General features: G+C 46.1%; 1 protein-coding gene across 1 annotated transcript in view; it reads right to left on the bottom strand.

Moving 5' to 3' along the window:
- Positions 1-18473: 18473 nt before the first annotated feature.
- The window catches only part of Clic5 (chloride intracellular channel 5), a 65864-nt gene continuing 64305 nt past the window's right edge, over positions 18474-20032 (bottom strand). Inside the window, exon 6 of the mRNA XM_013019216.1 lies at positions 18474-19879. Coding sequence (XP_012874670.1) covers positions 19712-19879 — 168 coding nt within the window. The 3' untranslated portion in view covers positions 18474-19711. The remainder of the gene's footprint in view (positions 19880-20032) is intronic.

Genomic DNA, 20032 nt, shown 5'->3' with positions numbered 1-20032 from the left:
AGCCTGGAAACACCTCACACTACTCATCAATCATTGTTTATGAATGATTACAAGGTAATCAGCTCACATAATAAGGAGATGATATACATGTATTGTGCAATGCTGGCTATGCGACACATTTGCATTTTCTATAGAGCTCTTCTAAGAGCTGGTTATCTTTCTTTGAGAGAGAAAAGTTTTCTAACACAGGGGTTGTGGCAGGCAGCTTCTAGGTGGCCCCTATGTTCTGATGCTCATGGCTGTGTTCAGTGGCCCTCTTTGAGTAGCACAGCAGCTTTGATTAGGTTCTACGATTAGTAGAACAAAAAATTGTGCTGCTTCCTTCTTACTAGTAGACTCCTGTGCTGGGTTTGATAGAGTAGAGTTCCAGGAGAGAGGACCCCTCTGGGAGGGACCTGAGGGCCATCTTCAGCCGACAACCAGTAAGAAATGGGTCTTCTACCCAGTAACTAACATCCCACCAGCATGCTGAGCCTGTAACTGAGCCTTCCACTTGCTCTAGCTCTGGCAGGTGGGAGAGCCTGGTTGTTCGGTGGGAGGATTGTTAGTTGTCCTGGAGTCACCAGGAGCTTTTTGATGTCCTTCTCATCCCAGGGCATGGAGGGCCCAGGAAGGAAATACCCTTTACCAGTATTGGCCTGGGAATAGATGTGTGACTCCATTGGCCAACAAAACAAAAGTAGAACTCCTCTCGAGTCTTCTGTGGATCTCTCCATCATTAAGTTAGGAAAGGGGGATTGCTCTGGTTGGAATGTTTGTTCCTTCCAAAACCCATGTTGAAATTTGGTTGTTCTTGTAGAAGTATTAAGAAGCAGTACTTTAAATGGTCCCACCTTGTGGATGGCTTTGAGCTTGATTTAAAAAGGATCAATTCAGCTTTCCATCCCTTCCTCCCTCCTCCCTCCCTCCTTCTCTCTCCCTCTGTTTCCCCCCTCCTGCCCTCCACTATGGGATGATGTAGCAACAAGAGCCCTGCCCAGATGTCAGCCCCTTGCACTGGGACTTCTCCAGTCCCTGCAATATGAAGGGAGTTTTTGTTCATTACCAAGCCTTAATTTCAGGTATGATGTTATCACAGCCAAAAAAGGGGGGGCTGGGGGGTGGGGAGGGGACTAAAATGGAGATACATGAGGAAAAGCACTTGTGCTCTGTTGTCCTCCTTCTTTTGGAATGCTACAGTGTGGAAGACACCATGTTTGGGCGGTTGGTGGAATCCCAGTGCAAGCAGAGCACGGCCACCACCCTGTCCCTAGCTCATGGCTAATGCCCAAGGCTACCACCGGCTTTGCTCGCTCACAGATGAGGTAGCATCTTTGACTGCTAGTAACAATATCCATGACCACAAAATGGCCGAGGAGAAAGTGCACTGCCCTGGCACAGCCGGTGGCAGGGCTGTGGCTTCACTGATGGGCCACAGCGTCCATCCAAAGGCCTAATGAGCTTGTTATCTGGCTTCCTGGGAAGCAGCAGCCAGAGGCCCGGCCGCTCCCGGAGGACTTCTTCCCAGGGTGATGGACCACATGGCCAGCAGTGGGAGGTCTGGAGAAAGATCTGGGGCTCTTCTTGTGTGGAAAAAAAATCCTCTGAGCAGGTGCACATCCTTTTCCACCCACTTCCCTGCGGGGACCACCCACACCCATGTATGCATTGGAATGGGAGCGAGGCCCCATGTGTTTCTGTTTAGGTATGGGTCGCCTGGTTGTGTAAGTGTCGCTGCCTGCAGTGTTTCAGCCCTGTGCAGCCAGCAGATTCTGAACAGTGGCTCCAAAGTCCCTTGCTCTGGTTTTGATCACGCGAGTTGAAAAAGAATCATGGAAGTTGGAAGAAGCCTGGATCATTAGCGAACCTCCCTTCGTGGCTAGAGAGTCAAGGGTGTTTCTCGAGTTCACACAGCTGTGTGGTGGCAGAATGAAGCCCATACTCTGCAGTGGCTTCCAGCCAGAGCAGAAAGAGCTAAAAGTGCTGGAGCTACCAAGGCCTGGTTATGATTTCTGTAGAGAGCATTATCAGAGTCATGAGACCCTACATGACAATGAGTCATCTGGGATATTATCTATCTATCTATCATCTATCTATCTATCTATCTATCTCTCTATCTATCTATCTATCTATCATGTACCTGTCATCTAATATCTATCTATCCATATATCCAAACATTCTTCCATTCGCTTCATCATCTGTCTACATAAACATTTCCAGACATATGGATAGACATATATGCATAAGTGTATACAATATCCACAATGTGTATATTCCATCCACCTGTAATCTATTTCTATGTGCAATTACGCATGTGTAAAAAGTGTGTACTTATGGTGCTCAGAATATTAAACTACATTTATTTATCGGTATATTCCATATATTCACTCCTCCTATCCATTTCTTTAACCCATAATAATTTCTCATGGGACAAGGAGCCACTGAGAGTGGTTTATGAGGATAGTTGGTTGATAATATTCCTCTTAGTGTAATAAGATTAGGATACCGGCTGTCTGTGGTCCCATCTGAGGGGTTGTTCCTTAGCCTTCCTATATTCAGATTTGTGATAAAACAACTATAAAAATGATCTGCTCTCCCATGGTGGGAAATAAGAACAAGTACCAGAATTTATTGAGTGCTGAGTATGTTTGGAGATATACCGAGCATTGTTATCTTCCCTTATTCTCATTTCTACAAAACATGTTACTGTTATATGCATTAGTCAGTAATGTATGTGCATGTGTGTGTGTGTGTGTATGTGTGTGTGTGTGTGTGTGTAACAAACAGCCTTGGTCCAAGGCCACAGAGACAATAAGGAACAATGCTTTGGTGCTTCTTCTCCTACACTGTTGAAAGCTTATCTGATGTTTGGGCAGACCCCATGCATGCCTGGGATGGCCAGGAGCATGTCCCGGGGGTGACAGTGCTGAGGGCTGTGAGGATGCTGCTTTGTCACTTTTCTTGGTCTCTGTTCACAGGATTCAGGCCCCTGAGCTACCTTGCCTCTGTCTCCATTACCATTTCTTCGACTCATCCCTGCTCCTCTCCCCATACCTCACACTCACTATTTAGAGACAGTCCCACGCAGATGCCAAGGACTGGCTAGGCACAATGGTGTGATCGCAGGCTGATGGAGATTCTCAGTGCTGACGCCCTTCCCTGGAGTGGGTACTGATGGCCAACATTGGCAGCGTAACTCCTGCTGCCGGTCTCCTTGGAACAGAAACCTCTCCTGTGCAACAGTGAATTCTTGATGATTCAATTTCTTTAAACAACAGGTGACTATTTGGACCTCAGAAGAGAGGGAAGAAGTCTTGTGCAGGAAGAACAGGGCTGAGCCAGAAATCTGAAGACTGATGTTTGGACTTCAACTGCAGTCCCATTGGGCCACGTCGGCTCTCTGTGAATCTGAACTCTGAGCTTCTCAGCATCTAATGTGGCCAAGGCCGACGTTCCAGCCATCAACACCCGGGGAGAAGTGGCTGGGGGAGACCGGGGCTGTCCGTGTGCGGTGGCATTAGCAGAGGGCACCGCATAGGATGCCCAGGAGTGTTAGCAGAACCCAGCTCTGGGATCTCCATTCTTGCCTGAGGAGGCCGAGGGAGCCTGGTCCTCACAGAGTAATTCCAGCGCAGCTCATTTGTGCATGTTTTACAATGGTGTTGATAAAATCCCCACGGAGCCCCAGAGCATGTGTAAGGAGTTCCCACCAGAAATCTAAACAACGCCCTGGCGTTGCTGACAGCTTAATAATGTGACAAAGTTCAGCTCGTTCAGTGACAGGGACAGGAATGCAGCCGGGCTGGTCTGACCTAGAGCTTTGAAAATGTCTCCCCTCGACTTCTACTCTGAACCCAGCTCTTGACAAATAACCTTTTCTTAGCCTCCTTGAAGGCACCAGACAGAACTGAGTGCCACGCCGGGGCCACATGCCACTGTGAAAATGTTAAATGGAGTGGCAAGGGCCACCAGAGTCACTTGGGGCTGACATTTATCTTTATTATTATTAATAATAATAATATTGCATATAGTGCTTTTTTTGGTGCATTCCAAGGTTTTTTGTTTTTTTTTTACCCTGCCCTCCTAAATCATGAGGCTGTACATCAGCAGGCTGGATAAAACCATCCAATGAACCCAAATTCAATGCAGCTGTCAGGCCAGCAACGAGAGTCACACAGCCCATTTCCCTGCTGCAGCAGAGAACCCCAGGGCGTTGCCCAGGGAATCCAAATAATAGCAGTGTTGCCGGTGACATTTCAAGAGTTCCACGCAAACTGCAAGCTTCAGCTTTAATTTTACAAGAGGGAATGGGGTGGGGGTGGGTGGAGAGAAGGGGTGTAGGGAGAAATCCAGACTTCAACAAATATTGAAACTCTTAGACTTAAAAAAAAAATCAGCCTCAAAGCCAGTACAGACAATGAATCCCACATTTAGATATCCCATATTTTTCTTCTCTCCCAAGTTCCTCTTCGTTTCTTCTGCCCGCTCCTTCCTCGGCTCCATGCCCCCCTCTTTTTTTTTTTTCAACAAAAAGAAAGCTAAAGTAAAGGAGCACCAGGATTTGACGTGGAGCCAATTTAATGGGCCAAAAGGTTACATATGGAGCCAACAAATCATGGGACCATGAAGGATATTACTGATTTAAAGTTATGTATGTTAAAGCCCAAATCTTAACAGCATTCATAAAGGTAAAGGTAACTAATGGAGAGCTTAACCAGCAGAAAATGGGCTGTCCCCCCTCCCCTCCCGGGCTGGCTGGCTGCCTCCCTCTCCTCCCTCTCAGAAAGTGCAGGGAATCTCAGCTGGAGAAGGCCTTCCCGAGGCAGGCACCCCATTAGGTGACTGAGAAGAGGGGTAGCCCAGCCTTCCTAAGACAGGACTGGCTCAGCTGGATTCTGCCCTCGCTGAAGGCCAGGCTCCATTGTTTGGTTTAGTTTTGTTTGAATGGGTGTATATGTGTGTTTCTTCTTTAGATGTTTTGGGGTTACCAGCAAAACCCATTCCCTTTTACCCCTCCCTCCCCCTTTAATTTTTAAAGCTCTGTGTAATTTCAGGGAAATTTGATCCATGTGTTTTGGATTCATTTGCACTTAATCATGAAAATCTCTCTGGAAAGAGCCATTTTTCCTCTCCCGGTAGACTTCTGTACCCTTTCTAATAAGCATTGTAGTAAATGCCCTTCCATGTTCCCCGGTGCAGAAGATGGAATTGGCCCTAGGAAAACCATGCAGTGTTTGAGATGTCCAACTCATGAATTTAAACTGGGTTCTGGAAGTAGGAATGGGGCTCCTGCCTTATTCACACAGTCAGAGCAAGAATAAATGAATGCGTGGTGTGACGATGTAAAGGCCAACTCTATAGTTCAGTAGCCCTTGCCAACAGAAAGGCAGCACTTGCAGGAAAGGCCCTGTGGCCACCAGCAGGGGAAGGCCAGCTTTTGGTTCACGGAAATGGTGCAAAGCTCCTTCTGCCTCTCCTGGAACTTCTTGGAGAAAAGCCTTCTATCCAGAAATTCCTCAGCCTCCAAAAGCACCCCCTGCCCCCTTCCAGATCCCTCTTGGATGGTTCCTAAGGGTCATGACATGCCTGTGTCCAGGACACACATCTTCCCACTCTTCATCCACAATAAGCCAGCCACAGCAGGCCAGCCACAATGGCATTCTTTCACTCCAAAACAAACATGTCATTACCAATCGTGGATTAATTGATGCCATTTGTGTGCCCTGCCCGTTGGGTTTCTGCTGGAGGTGGCCCAACAGTAATGGCCGCCACCCTCGCTAACCTCAAGGCACTCACCACCCTGGCCCTTGGCAGAACTTCCTTAGCGTTTCTTCTTAACCCTGTGACTCCAAGTCTCTCTCCTGGCCACTGCCTTCCCACTCTGAGGCTCTGGAGGATTTTGAAATGAGTTCCCTCCCAGTGGAATGAGGTTCTCTGTAGAACTGAGTCTTGCTTTGTGCCCAGTTCCTAACTGCCTTTTATTAAGAAGGAGATGCCGATTTGTGTTTTCCTGAACACCCTTGAAGTTAGGAGGTTTCTTACAATTGCTGAAAAGAAAGTATTGCAATGAGATCATGCAAAGTATTCTTTTCAATGATACCAAAACTAATGCTGCAGTTATTCTAGTACCCATCAGAACCATGTGGTCAACTTCTATCTCTCTTACTCATCCATTTACTATTTACATTACGAGCTCATTTCTGACCACATGACTAATTCCATGCAGTGAAGAAAAGACTTACAAGAGTGTTGAAATGGCTCCTTCTTTTGGGAAAGTTATAATTTAGTTCTAGACATAAGTGCCTACATGAGCCACCATGTAAAGTGCTAAATTAGTGGTGTGGCCAGAAAGTGGGGAAGATCAAGATGGAGCCACAGAGCAGGATGGAGGCACCATGAGGCAGGCAGGCCCGGCTGCCAACGGGGATCTAAAAATCCAAGGAATGAAAGTATCACCGGTCACATTTTAGATGAGCAGGGTGGGTCGTGTGGTGTGGCCCCCAGAAATGAGCACACGGCAAAGCTTGGGGGGCAAAGACTTCACTGAGGGTGGGAATGGAGCAATCCCAACATGTGAGATGAGTTCTCTAGGGAAGGACTCTGCGGTAGTTTTGCATTACTACGTTAAAAAAAATCCGTGGATAATCAAGTCATAAAGGAAGCATCTTATGTTGGTTCACGGTTACAGAGGTCTCAGTTTGTGGTCATTTGGCACTGTGGTTTTCAGCCTATCTTGGTAAGGTATATTATGGCAGGGGTGTGAGGCACAAGAAGCCTGGTCCCCTCATGGCTGCCAGGAGGTAAAGAGAGACAGGAAGGGATTCTAATACGCTCTTCAGGATGTACTCCAAGGACCAAACTAGGCCACTTTCTGAAGGTTCTCCCACCTGCAACAGCACCGCAGTCTGGTGACCAAATCATTCACATATGGGCCTTGGGGCCATTCATCCAAATCACAGCAAGGGTGTTCACATTTTCTTCAATTCCTGTTTCCAAGACATAGTTATTCCTGCAATCCTTGATTTCACTCAAGAGCCAGCATCATCACCCTCATCATCATAAGACAACTTTAAGGTCTTTTCCCACACGAATATTCTAGGAATTCAGGAGAAAAGAAAAGCCAAGCGATGTACTGTGCGTGGCACTCACAAAGTGATTGGCTTCCAGCCTGGTGGGTGGTGTCATCGCTGAGAAGCAAGGCTTTTGAACTGCTCAGTGAGGAAACATTCCCCAAGTACCTACTGTATGTTCTACTGGTGCCTGGAGCTCAGAGGCAAGTAAACTGCTGCCCCTAGTCATGCGCCCTGCCCCCTCTCATTGGCTAGATCCTAGTCATGTGCTCTGCCCCCTCTCATTGCCTAGATCCTAGTCATGTGCTCTGCCCCCTCTCATTGCCTAGATCCTAGTCATGTGCTCTGCCCCCTCTCATTGCCTAGATCCTAGTCATGTGCCCTGCCCTCTCTCATTGCCTAGATCCTAGTCATGTGCCCTGCCCTCTCTCATTGGCTAGATTCAAGTCACATGCCCTGGCCTCCCCCACCCCACATCTGACCTTTCCAAAGGAATGATGAAAAACAGAGTTTCTGGCAAAGGATAAAACAAAAGCTGTGAGATCAGACAGGCTTCAGCCCCCTGCAGCTGTGCTGTGTCCTAAGAGAAAAACTAACTTTTTGTTTAGTAAACACTGAGGGTTAACAGTTATGAGATAATGGTAGGTGAAAATGATTCCTGATATATGTGAACCCCAATACTCAGTAATTAAGAAAGGCCATGTGATCTTTTGTACTCTGATTGAAATTCACTGGGGAAAAGTAGAGGAGGGACTATGACACTCCACCCTTCCCTCCCCACAGAGGTTAATTAATAATAAATTGTAACTACTCACAATGTGTTAAATATCATAATGTACATTAAAAGTGATTATCCTCCTGAGTTAGGTACTAGTTTATTTTATTATCTCAAAATTCATATGCTGACATTCTAGTCTCCCTATGACATTGGGAAATGGGACCTTTGGAGATGATGAGGCTATGTGGGGGTGGGGTTCAAGAGAGACTCTCCAGAACCTACTCACTATCTTCCCACAGGACACAAGAACTCTGCAGCCCAGAAGATGACCTGCACCAGAAACTCACCATACTTGGACTTGAGCATCCAGCACTGTGAGAAGTGCCTTTCTCTTGTGTGCATGTTCATGTGTGTTTGTGTGTGTACAATCACACATATGTGCATATACACATGCACGTTGTATCTATATATGCATTTGTGTGTATACACACCTCTGCAGTGGAAGAGTGTAGATGATGTTTCCCGTTGTGGAAACTAGGGGAGGCTGAGATGGGGGAAATGACAGTTCAGGGCCAACTCTGGGCAAAAAAAAAGAGTTCATGAGCCTACTCCAATGACTGGGCACGGTGGTGTGTCTCTTCCTCCAGAGAGGTGAAACATAATGGTGGGGTACAGTGGCAGGTGCCTGACATCCCCAGAGATACTGGGAAATACAAATGGGAGGATCACATCTCAAACTGGCTGGGCACAAAGACAGATGCTACCATGAAAAGAACCAATGCCAAAAGGAGCCGAGGCCCGGCTCAAGTGGCAGGGTTCCTGCTTAGCAAGCACTAGGGTCTGAGTTCCATCTCCAGTACCAATCACACAGCAGCAGCAGCACCTATAGGGTGTGGGAACATCTCAACGTGATTCCCACGGATCGTAATTGAGGATGGATGCTAAAGGGTGAGACCATTTGATTATCCCTGCAGCTGAGAGATGAAATCCTCAAGTGAGCATGGCCTTTGGGCACTCCAAGGCCGTCCTCATGGTTGCTTTGGTCTCTTCAGAAGACGGTGTCAGGTCTCAGGGCAGGGTGTAGAAGGTCCTAAGGCTCTTTTGCAGACTCTGGGTCAGTAACCAAAGGTGAAAAACAGCTGCCTAATCCTGCACCCCAGGCCATGTGCACACTGAGAGGCCTCCTGTCCTCAGCTGCCCGAGACGCACCTGCACAGGGTCCTTTCATCAGCCCTGCCTCCAGTGGCAATTTAAACCGGCAAAGGCCACCTGCTGAGCACCCACTCGGTAGGGTAGATTGCCTTTTATCACTAGCTCGTGGGGATAACTGGATAATGTAATTATGGGGCAGGAGAATGGGTGTTCTGACTGCTGTTCTTTGAGGATCAGCCAGCAGCCCCGCTGTCAGATCCATGATCATCTGAAAGGAGATCAGAAGGAAGAACCTGCCAGGTAAGACCTCCAGGTGCTCGTCAGGGGAGTGGCTTTGAACATGGATCCCTTTGGTCTTTAGTCATTGGAGAGAACTCCAAAAGCTGTGTGGGTGGACAGGGTGGGCGGGTTTGCTCCCTGTGGGATGAAGAGCAGGGCAGCAAAGGATGCTGTGTTTTCCGATAGAGATGGGCCAAAGAGAGGCCAGGCAAGCCCCCTGGTATGAGGAATGGCGTAAAGTCACACAGCATGAAAATGGAGAGCCATGGCTCTGATCTCTGCCTATTCCTGGGACATTCCTGTCCCTTGTGTGGTATAGAAGTTGTGAAATGCCAACCAGTGATGCTAAGCTATGGTAGGGACCATCCACTTGTTCCAGGCGTTTAGTACAGGATGACTAAAATCCTGCGGCCTCATCTCTGAAGATGCACTGACAGAATCCATGTCGCTGGGAAAATGTGGAAGCAGGTTGGGAAGGAATATAGGCAGGACAGGTTTAGAGATGAGTGGTTGCATATGGCTGCTGTAGCAGAGTACCAGTATTTGGAGAACTCAGGGGGGGGAAAGTTGCCTTCTTACAGTTTTAGAAGTTAGAAATCCAAGATTCCTGTGTGGAGAGCCCTTGTCTCTCCCTGCTCTGTTTCCTCAAATGTTCCTTGGTTAGTAGCAGCCTAGCTCCTAACTCCTCTGTCCTCTCGTGGCTGTTTCCAAAGTTTCATCTTCTTCCAAAGGCATCAGCCATATTGACTTCATCTCTACCCAATTTTATCTGTAAAACGTTCTTTTTCAAATCCTTGGTGATGACACAGTCTTCCTATATAACCTAAGTAGCCTTGAACTCTCAGTCTTCCTCTCGGTATTATTTTCTTGCATCTGAATAAAGAACAATCTAGCAAGGCCAGGAAGAAGCTAAGAGTTTTTTTTTTTCATTTACTGAGATTGATATATGCAACTTTCCACAACTTAGCACTTTAATTTTTTGAACCACACATACAAGTGTGTGTCCTATTTTAAATTTTTAAAAATGTGATCAATTAAATGTATACCTTGGGATCTGATGATCATACTGAGAGGAAGGAACTTATCTTGCAAATGTTTTCTCACAGCTCTTCAAATACAACCATGTATTTTATCCAGTAGTTTGTTCTTGGGACACCTTTTCTTTCCCTCTACTGCCCGCACTCCATTAAGTCTATTTGAGTTTGAGACTATGTCTGGGAACAATATTTTCAAAAAAAGGAAGTGAAAGCATCATGTCTCGTTATTTATTTTTATAGTAAAAAGGAATATCTTCCCCATGTTCTTCCCATGCATCTTCTAGAGTAGCTCTGGGTCAAGTGCTCTCTCTATGTATCTAGTTGCCTTTCTGCCTTGATTCACTTATAGGGTCTTTTATTGTTGACTTTGGAGTTCCTTGCAAGGTATGCAAAAAAAAAAGGCATTTGAAAATAGTCTCCAGTGGGCAGTTCACATTTTAGCTGCTGCTTTCATTATCCTCCTTCTGCTCTCTCTTAGAAATCCTTTTCTAGAATTCAATAACCACATGACCATTCCTGGACTCCAAGTCTCTTTTGGATGTTGAACCTGGTCCCACAGAGGTCATTATTTTGTGGTGGTTCAATTAGTCTCATGATCTTTTTAGCCATCACCTTTCTCCTAGATTTTACTTTCAAGTCAAATGGCTCCTTGATGAACTGAGAGCCACCAGATGACCACCATCCTGGATTGATTTTGGAGAAATGAATAATCATTGACAGTGTGATGACAATGTGATGGAAGATCACATTCAAGGAGTTGGGCGACCAAGGACAATGTGGGCAGCGGAAGGAGATGGAAGATTGGAGGGTGCCATTTTCCAAAAGTGCTTGTTTCCAGTTGCATAAAGTCTTCTTCTATCCGATCTCCATCTCAGCTTGGAGACGGAAGGTTATCCTTACTCTTGGCTCTTATATTGCAGTTGAAGTCCTTGCACCTTGGAGACCATTGTCCCAGAAACATAGGCAAGGATCTCAGGTTCTCTTGCTTCACACTCTACAATTCCCAGAGCAGGGCCCACTGACTCTCCATCGTTCCTCTCACTCCTCTTCCATAAGGGCAGGGCTGAGAATGTCTCATGGAACTTTTTAGTAGAGAAACAGCCTTTTAGAAATCTAATTCTTGTGACTGTCATATTTCCAAAGCTTTAAGTAAGGCCTATCCACACACACACCACCCCCTTTCCCAAATATGTTCCTGGCACCCTTGATACTGCATTACACATTGAGGTTCATCAAGGATGCCCACTCTAGACAGCTGCCTGGGGCATATGCCTGTATTCCTAGATATTCAGAAGTTGAAGATTGGGAAAATTGTGGTTGGTGGCCAGCATAAGCAAAGTTACCAAGGTCTCCTCCACCAACAAGTTGAGAGTAGTGATAAGGATCTATAATCCCAGATATATGGTAGGCAGAGATAGGATGATGGCTGTCCAAATCATAATATTCTATCTTAAAAAGCCACTAAAGAGTTTGGATCAAGGCTCAAGGGGTAGAGTACCTGCCTAACAAGTGCATAGCTCTGAGATCAAACCCCACTACCACCTACCCTCCCAAAATAATAATGATGATATTATAGATAAAAAAAGGATAAGGGAAGATCTTCAGAGAGTATTGAAAGCCAGGGAGCTTGTTGGGACTGGTCAGAGTTTATGGCATGGATTAGTGGGCATAGTAAGGAGAAGTAACTGCTGTTAATAAGTGGTTGGTCTTGATAAGTGAGCAGCTATTTCCTTCAGTGACTGGAAAGTTATTCTCAGTCTGTTCCTAGTAGTAATAGGCACAGGATTATTTAGCAGGTGCTAGCACATGGAGTTGAGTTTTTTTTAATATTTGCTCTTTTCTTTGTGAAAAAATTATTCACATTTATATTTCATACAACAAGTAAAAGTCTGGCTGGGCATTGGTGGATCACGCCTGTAATCCTAGCTACTCAGAAGGCTGAAGATCTGAGAATTGTGCTTCAAACCCAACCCAGGCATGAAAGTCTGTGAAGCTATTATCTACAATTAACCACCTGGAAACTGGGAGTGGCACTGTGGCTCAAAGTGGCAGAGCCCTGGCCTTGAGCAAAAGAGCTCAAGGAGAATACCCAGGCCCCATGTTCAAGCGCTACAACTGACAAAAAGAAAAAGTAAAAGTCTTGGAAGATAATTGTTTATGAATTAAAAATTCTATCCCTGTATAAAGGATTATAGCATAGTCTAAATTATTCTCTTCTGCTTATTTGTATTTTCTAAATTTTCCTGAATGAATATATATTCGGGAAAAATGCATTGTTTAACCCTTGTTTAGCCAGGTAATACCAAGATTATGATAACCAGAATTACCCTCACCTTAAAGGTCTTAATGCATTCCTAAATGTAACACCTCACAGGGCAGTCTTGTAGATGACTTAGAAAGCAGACTGAAATATTACCTAATCCAAACCATGCAATCCAGTGAACATTAGGCCGATTTTCATTTATCCAGCCAGGTAGATAAATGCAGACTGTAGAAGGATTCATTCTGTGGAAACAGATTGGAACCATATTCAGCGAACACAGACACCTGCTCTCGGTCCCCTCCCCACCTCAGGATTATGGAGCAGTGGGAGGCCCAGCCCACAGGAAATGAAGAGTAAGATCCAAAGTGAACCCAGAAGGCTGGAACACTGACCCTGCCAGTCACCCACTAATAAATACTTTTGAGCATCTAATATTGCTGAGTATGGGACAAGGTGAGGCCTTGTGGGGAAAAACTTTGGATAACTTGCATTCCATCCTTTTAGATTTTTATTGAAGAAAGGGTGTAGAGAAGCGAACAACACAGGGAAATAACTGTGGATAGAAACACAATGGCTTGACATCAGACACTGCTCTGCAGCTGACATGGAACTGGTCTCTATTGTGTTACCTGGATTCTGCATTTTTTGTTTTGTTTTGTTTTGTTTTTGGTCGGTTGTGGGCCTTGAACTCTGGGCCTGAGCGCTGTCCCTCAGCTTTTTAGCTCAAGGCGAGCGCTCTACCACTTGAGCTACAGCGCCACTTCCGGTTTTCTGGTGGTTTATTGAAGATAAGAGTCTCACAGACTTTCCTGCCCAGACTGGCTTTGAACCGCAATCCTCAGATCTCAGCCTCCTGAGTAGCTAGGATTACAGGCATGAGCCACCGGGGCCCGGCTGGATTCTGCATCTCGAGTGCTGTAGACTCCAAAGCCTACATTAGTTGGAGATGAGAAAGTTTGAGGCATGGAGATATTTTAGTTCAAGGAAGATTAAACTGAAATGTTTTCCTATTTATGCTCTTTAATTTTTTTTCAAATTTTGAGTCTATTCTACTTTCTATACATCTGGTGAGCTCCAAGACCTCAGGATCATCGCGCATTTCGGCGGATCTCATTGCATGTAGGTATGAGACAAATATTATGTGAATTGCCTCCACATTGTAGCCTGAAATTTACTTCAAAAGAAAACAGTTCCCACAGAGATAAACTACTGGTGTCCATGTTTCATTCTGTTTTCCCGGTGACTGGCTTTTCTTTCCCCTTCTTTTTACTAACCAGGGCCACAGAGAGGTCGTGCAAAGATTGAAAGTTGCCTTGAGCTTGGATGTTGAGATCACAGAGTCATTCACTGACATCTAGTTTAGGTCTTTGTCCTTGTTTTCAGTCCTGTAGCTCTGGCTTTTCCCCAAGGTCAAACTTGCAAAAGGACCCTGGAAATCCTGGCTGCTAGACAAAAATAAGAGATGCAGCTTACAGCACCTTTGAGTAGAATGAGATGCTGTCCTTCCCCAGTCCTGTGGAATGGGACTCTGCCCTGGTCCATGCTGGGTACAATCATTACCCTTCCAGGCCCCTTAGCTTCTTCACAGAGAGGTAAAGGAAAACAAGCTCCAGAGCCATGAAATCTCCCGTGTCCTGGCATATTTCCAAATGACTGTGTGGAACAGAGCTCTACCTTCCAACAGTGGGGCAGGGGCTGATCCCACTGGCTCGTGACACCACCAAAGTTGGCTTCTGTCACACATAGGATACCCTTTGCCAGTGGTGAAGACAAACAAGCAACCAGGAAACACCCTCAAACCTTCTGGGGCGAACCATAGAAGATAAAGTCCAAAGTTAGAACCAGATCCTGAGTTGATTTTACTGATTGGTGACTCCATGGTCTTTCAAGAACCTGGGCCTTTCTTTGGTACTACCATTGCCCTGTAGCTACTCCATCAAGGCAGGGGCAAACCCAGGCCTCAAGCTACATCTAGAGGCAACAACACAGAGCCATTTAAGGAGTCTCTTTCTTAAGAGCCAGGACATCTTCCCAGAGTCCCTCAGCAAGACTCTCCTTTCAGTGCTGGGTAGAACTTGATCTGGAGGGGCCCACCCTAATCCCAAGCCTGCAGGACAGGTTCAGAGCCTGCACCATTCGGGCTGGGATCGCTCTCACCTGATTCACATGAGGGTAAGAGAGGGAACAGGAGCAGGAGGAGTATTCCTTTCAGGGCATGCTGGGGGAGGATGGCAAGATGGCCGTCCATCACATCCCCTGGGAGTTCCTGCATGGAAGGCCAGCCTGACCCTCTCATCAAGACCGTCCCAGAGTCAGCTCTGTGATCCTTTTCAGAGACACTCTTCTGGCAGGATGGAGGGCCACACGCTGGTCACCACCTTGACCCATTTCCTAGTGCGAATGCTCGGGGAAGAACCTGGGAAGCTATTGTGCTGATGTCAGTGAAAACTGAGCCCTCTGGGAACCTCAGGCAAGAGTCAGTGCTGTGATCCCCAGGCTGAGGAATGAAGCCCCTGACAACATGGGTGAAGCTTCAGGCACAGGCAGATCTATATTCTAAATTGCGTGTGGTAGTCTACCTCTAGGTATGACAATGCAGATAGGAAACACAAAGCCAGAAGAGACATCAATGTAACTGTTACCCAACCTGTGTACCGTGAAAGCATTTTTGGCTTTGCTTAATAAAAATTATATTTAGATGGCTACCCGCAAGATCTTTTGCTTTTCTTTTTTTTTCTTTCTCCTTCCTCGTTTCATTTTTCTTTTCCTTCCCTCTTTCTTTTCTTTTTTGTTTCCAGGGCTGAAGATGGAACTTTGAATGCAATGTACGCTAGGTAAGTGTTCTCCCAATGGGCCATCTTCTCAGCCCCTCCTGAGTTTTGCTTTTTCAGAACGCGTGCCTTTTCTTTTATGATGGGAAAATAAAATAACCTTTATTTAGAACAAAGAGAGATCTCACACTTGGCATTCACAAACATCATGGGAAATCTCCACCTTAACCAATACATCTAATAATGATCACTTTTGTAATATTTGAAAATAAACCAACTTTATTTGAATCAGTCAATACCAATCAAGCCTGGGAAACAAATTCATAACTGGGTCAGAGTCATGAGGAAAACACTCTGCTATAGCATCATTAGAAGGCATTGTACATTTATTAAGGCTTGAAAGCAAGGCCTGTTATTTTATTAGCACAGTTACAGGTCTCAAGAAAACCAAGAAATCATCATTCTGAGTGACTTCAGATAGTAAAATGCTTGTTCTTTTAAAAAAGCAAGGCATTGTTTGCTAAATTAGTTAAATCCTTATCTTATAAAATGGGACACCCAAGTAACCAGGATAATAAAACAATTCCAAACATCATCTTGATATTGTATACTTTAAATATATCCGTAATCAATATTGTGAAACCTTGAATTATGTACAAAAATACCTCAGCCTGTGGAGCCTTAAAACTATTTCATTAAAAAAATCAGATTGCTTTTATAGAAACACAGATTAATTCAAACCTTATGCTGAGAAGATCTTTAATTGTCCTCTGTAGTGGGGACTATTTTGAAATTTCCTCAAATAACATTGAAAATGTATAGAGGATTTGGATCAGCCCTAAGAATGAGATGCAAATATCCTGAAAACTGGGGTTGGGAAGTGGGAATACAGACAAAGGAAGAAAGGCAGACATTGGGAGGGGAAGGTTATGCTGTTTGACTGCAAGATAAAAAGCAATCCATTCAGCCTTTGTGCAGAAGGGCTCCAAGGCCAAGGGTGAGCCACACAAGTTTCGATGTCAGAGCATCAGAAGTCGGTACTCCCCTTCTTTTTCCAATGCTTTTGTAAGACTCTTCTTAATATCACTAAATAATAATAATAATCAAGGTCCCTTGAGAATCACTGAACTCGGTGTAACCACAAGTTAATATAGTCTCTTTCCCCGGACAGTTGGCAGCACCTGAATTTGCTGCTTGACTTTGTCCCTGGCCAGAGGGGGTGAACTGCAGAAGCACCTGCCAGACACGTGCTACCTCCAGGCCAGAGTTTCACAGGGATGGTGAGCTGTTTGCTTGTTTGTTTCTGACCGTTTTAGGGATTGAATTTAGGGCCTTCAGACCTTGAGCTCGCTAGGTGAGCTTCAGCTATACTCACCTTGTGCTTTTGACCCAGGCTTCGGACCACAATTCTCTTACCTCTCCCTCCTGAGTAGCTAGAGTTAAAGGTATATACCACCCGCATCTGGCCTGTGTTTCAAATGAAGTCTTGCTCACTTTACTCCAGGCTGGCCTCACACTGTGATCTTCTTCCCTCTATGCCCTGAGCAGCTACGAACTATGCTCTGGATCAACATAGATTTTGGTAACATAGTTAATAAAATATATTCATTAAAATCACATCCAATACCTTCTCTCTGGGCCAAATGAAGAAGTAGGCAGTCCTGGATAAGTGGGTAAGTTTAACTCAGTAATTCTGAGTATGACTAGCTTTATGCCTCTGCTTTCCACTAACTAACCACCAAAAGAAAAGGTGATGTAAAAACCAAAGGAGAGAATGGAATACAAAATAAAAGATTCTCAGGCTAAGTAACTCTGATGTTTGTCCCACTGAATGTGTTCTAAGGGACCAATATTCGGGATCAATTAGGAGGACTAGGGTCCAAACTACAAACCCCCCAGTCTCCCTGAGTCATCTTGTGGGGTACCAACACTAGGGTGGCTGAAAAAGATGGTAGTCTGGGCCAGCAACAATGGCCAGAGAAGCTAGGGGGTCTGGAGACAAATCTCTTTTGAAAAAGAAAAGGCAACATTATTAATATGATGGCTATTTGTTATACTAGGATAAATACAAGATATCACACCTCTAGGTCAATGGTCACTTTGCATTATCTACCAATGCACTGCTGAGATTAAGTACCCCAAAGAGCCTTCTTCCTACCACTCATGCTCCTATTAAAGTGGTTAATAACTGGGCATACCATACCCTCACAGTTATTTACTATATAGTTATTTATTATTATAGTTATTTATGCCAAATAAATGGATAGGAGGGACAGCTAGAGACCATATTCACTTGGTTTGGCCTGTTTGCTTTTTAAGGACTGTCCAGTTGATGGATACTAAAGACTCTGCACGCATCAGAACCCTTAGTATTCCGCCACTTCCTCTGTGGACAGCTTCTCCCAGGGTCACCTCTGTGTGGGGTGCTGCCCGATGGGTTGTGACAAGAGTTTGCTTGGGGACCAGAAGACGGTGAGCTGCCTGACGGTCACCTTGAGTGATCTGTGAAAGCCAGGGGAGGGCTTCTGAGAACAACACGGGCGCGTGCTAACGCCACTTCGTGGAGGCCAGATTAGATCATTTACCGACACTTTTATTTTCCCCTCCAGAAGGCTCTTTCCTTACCAGTTCTATGTGCTAACATGCTCAGGGGGCAGCTGCAGAGAGACCTGCCAGGTTCCCTGAGGGCTGGGATGGAAGCCACTGATTGCCTCTAGCTCTCTCAGGTTTAGATAATGTCCCAGTGAGCAGCCTTGCCTTCCTCCTGCTTCCTCTCTTGGCTTTGAGCCGGGGTCACTTAGTTTTCTCCTTTAGAGATCCCTGGTGGCAGGGGGGAGCAGCGATTGCTGGGGTTCGCATGTGTGGATGTATCTACGGAAAGGACCCATACTGTCCTGGCCTCTGGGAGTAACGAGAGCCGGGCCCAGGGAGCCCCGCCCCCAAGGCACGGAGGGCAGGATTGTTGGGGTGAGGCGGGCCCAGCAGATGGATTTCTTGCGGAGCGCTCACTGGCAGGGCGGGTGGATGATTAGTTTATTTTCTCTGAGTTTCCTCTGCACAGGTCCCCACGCTCAGGACGGGTGAGCTCCTCGGAAGGTGTTGGAACTCAAGGAGAATGACTAAGAAGAGAAATGTTAACTAAAAAACAAGAATGATTGCCTTAAAAAAAATTCATCCGTAGCAGTTGTGTCTGCTGGAAGTCTACAGTGTTCTTCCCGTTCAAGCCACCTGGTTTCCCTGACAGAAAGGTTTATGCACTTTCTTCTTAAGGTGCTCCAAGATCATGCCAACCTTCTAAGCTTCTAAACATATCTGTGCACCACAAACAGCTTTGTGAGAGCCCCCAGCCCGCGACCTGCATCAAGGAGAAACCTCTTCAAAGACAGGGAAGACAATTTTTTTTGGCCAATGGTTGGGGGTTTTTGCTGTAAGATTGGTAGTTATATCGTCAGTGCAAGATTTAGATCATGCGTGGAAAGCACAGTCTCACAGTTTACGCGGGAATATCAAGCTCATAAAAGAGCTGCTTTGTCTTTACCCAGCCCTCTTCCTCCACCCTCTGTGTTCACTCCTCCCTCTTCCTCATCCACCAGAAGCTGCTCACTAACAGGCACAATCACACCCCAATACTTGGTCTCCAGTGAGCAACAACTCCTACTCAGATTTGCACACCCTGTGGCTGCAGACCCCATGGGCCTTTTTGGCATCAACATCGCTCCTCAACCATCTCCATCTCACTCCCCCAGGTTGGGATTACCTGCCAGTTTCCTCCCTGGCAAACAAGACCAAGGACTACCTGAAAACCGGAGCCAGTTGCACAAACCACATTGCACCATTTCCAGCACTGCATCAAACTAAGATCGTCTGAAGTGACTTTGTCATCTGGCTTTTGGTGCCATAGGGCAGGAGTGTCGGAAGTTGGGAGGGACAGAACGATGGGGTTGCAGGTTTGATAAGTTACCCAAAGCCAACCTCAGCTGGGTCCTGTCCCAGTCACTGCTGCTCCTGAGAAGGTAGGGATCTCTCTCTAATGAGAACTAAAGAGACATGTTTCGTTGGCCTTACAGTTACTGAAAGAGAAGGGCAATATTTCATGTCCATAAAGGATGAGAAGATAGTTTGGTGTTGGCAGAACCAGGGGTCAGTGACAGTCCCACGCTTGTGCTCTGTAGCTGACCCCAAATACACAGACCCCAGGTCAGGCTGGCAGGGGAGAGGCTGACTTGTTTTATCCTCTTTGTTGGCCAAATTCTTGAAGTGGTGCTGGCCTTCCTTAAAAAAAGGTGGCAGGCTGGAGTTCTGGTGATACCAGCGAGACGTGGCCTGATTCGAAATCAAAGCACAAGTTTCCAGAGGTGATGAGGAAGAGGAATTTGTAAAGTCGAAGGTCTTTGGGAGACCCGGAGCATTTTCTGCAGTGTGGGTGGACAAGATGGCGGAGCTCAGGAGCGGCTGAGGCGCTTGGCCACGTCCGCATAGGCCAGCTCGATCTCGCTGTCCGCCGCACAGGTATTGGTGAACTCGTCCCGGGCATAGGCATTCTTGAGGTACCGCCACAGGCCTGTCATCTCAGCCGGAAGGTCATAGTTGCGGTATTTCTTGGCCACGATCTAAACAGAGATGACAGGATAGAGATGGGGTGAAGGCAGGAAAGAAGTCATCGGGGAGTGCTGGGGGCCTGGCTCATGGGGGGCTGGCTCAGGCACAGCAGGGACCCCTGAATGCATGGCCACCGGCTGGCCAGCAAAGCAGAATGCTTGCCT

Source organism: Dipodomys ordii, unplaced genomic scaffold (genome assembly GCF_000151885.1).
Source record: "Dipodomys ordii isolate 6190 unplaced genomic scaffold, Dord_2.0 Scaffold44, whole genome shotgun sequence".
Taxonomy (NCBI): domain Eukaryota; kingdom Metazoa; phylum Chordata; class Mammalia; order Rodentia; family Heteromyidae; genus Dipodomys; species Dipodomys ordii.
The sequence above is the reverse complement of the archived record's forward strand: the minus strand, read 5'-3'. Positions and strand labels throughout refer to the sequence as shown.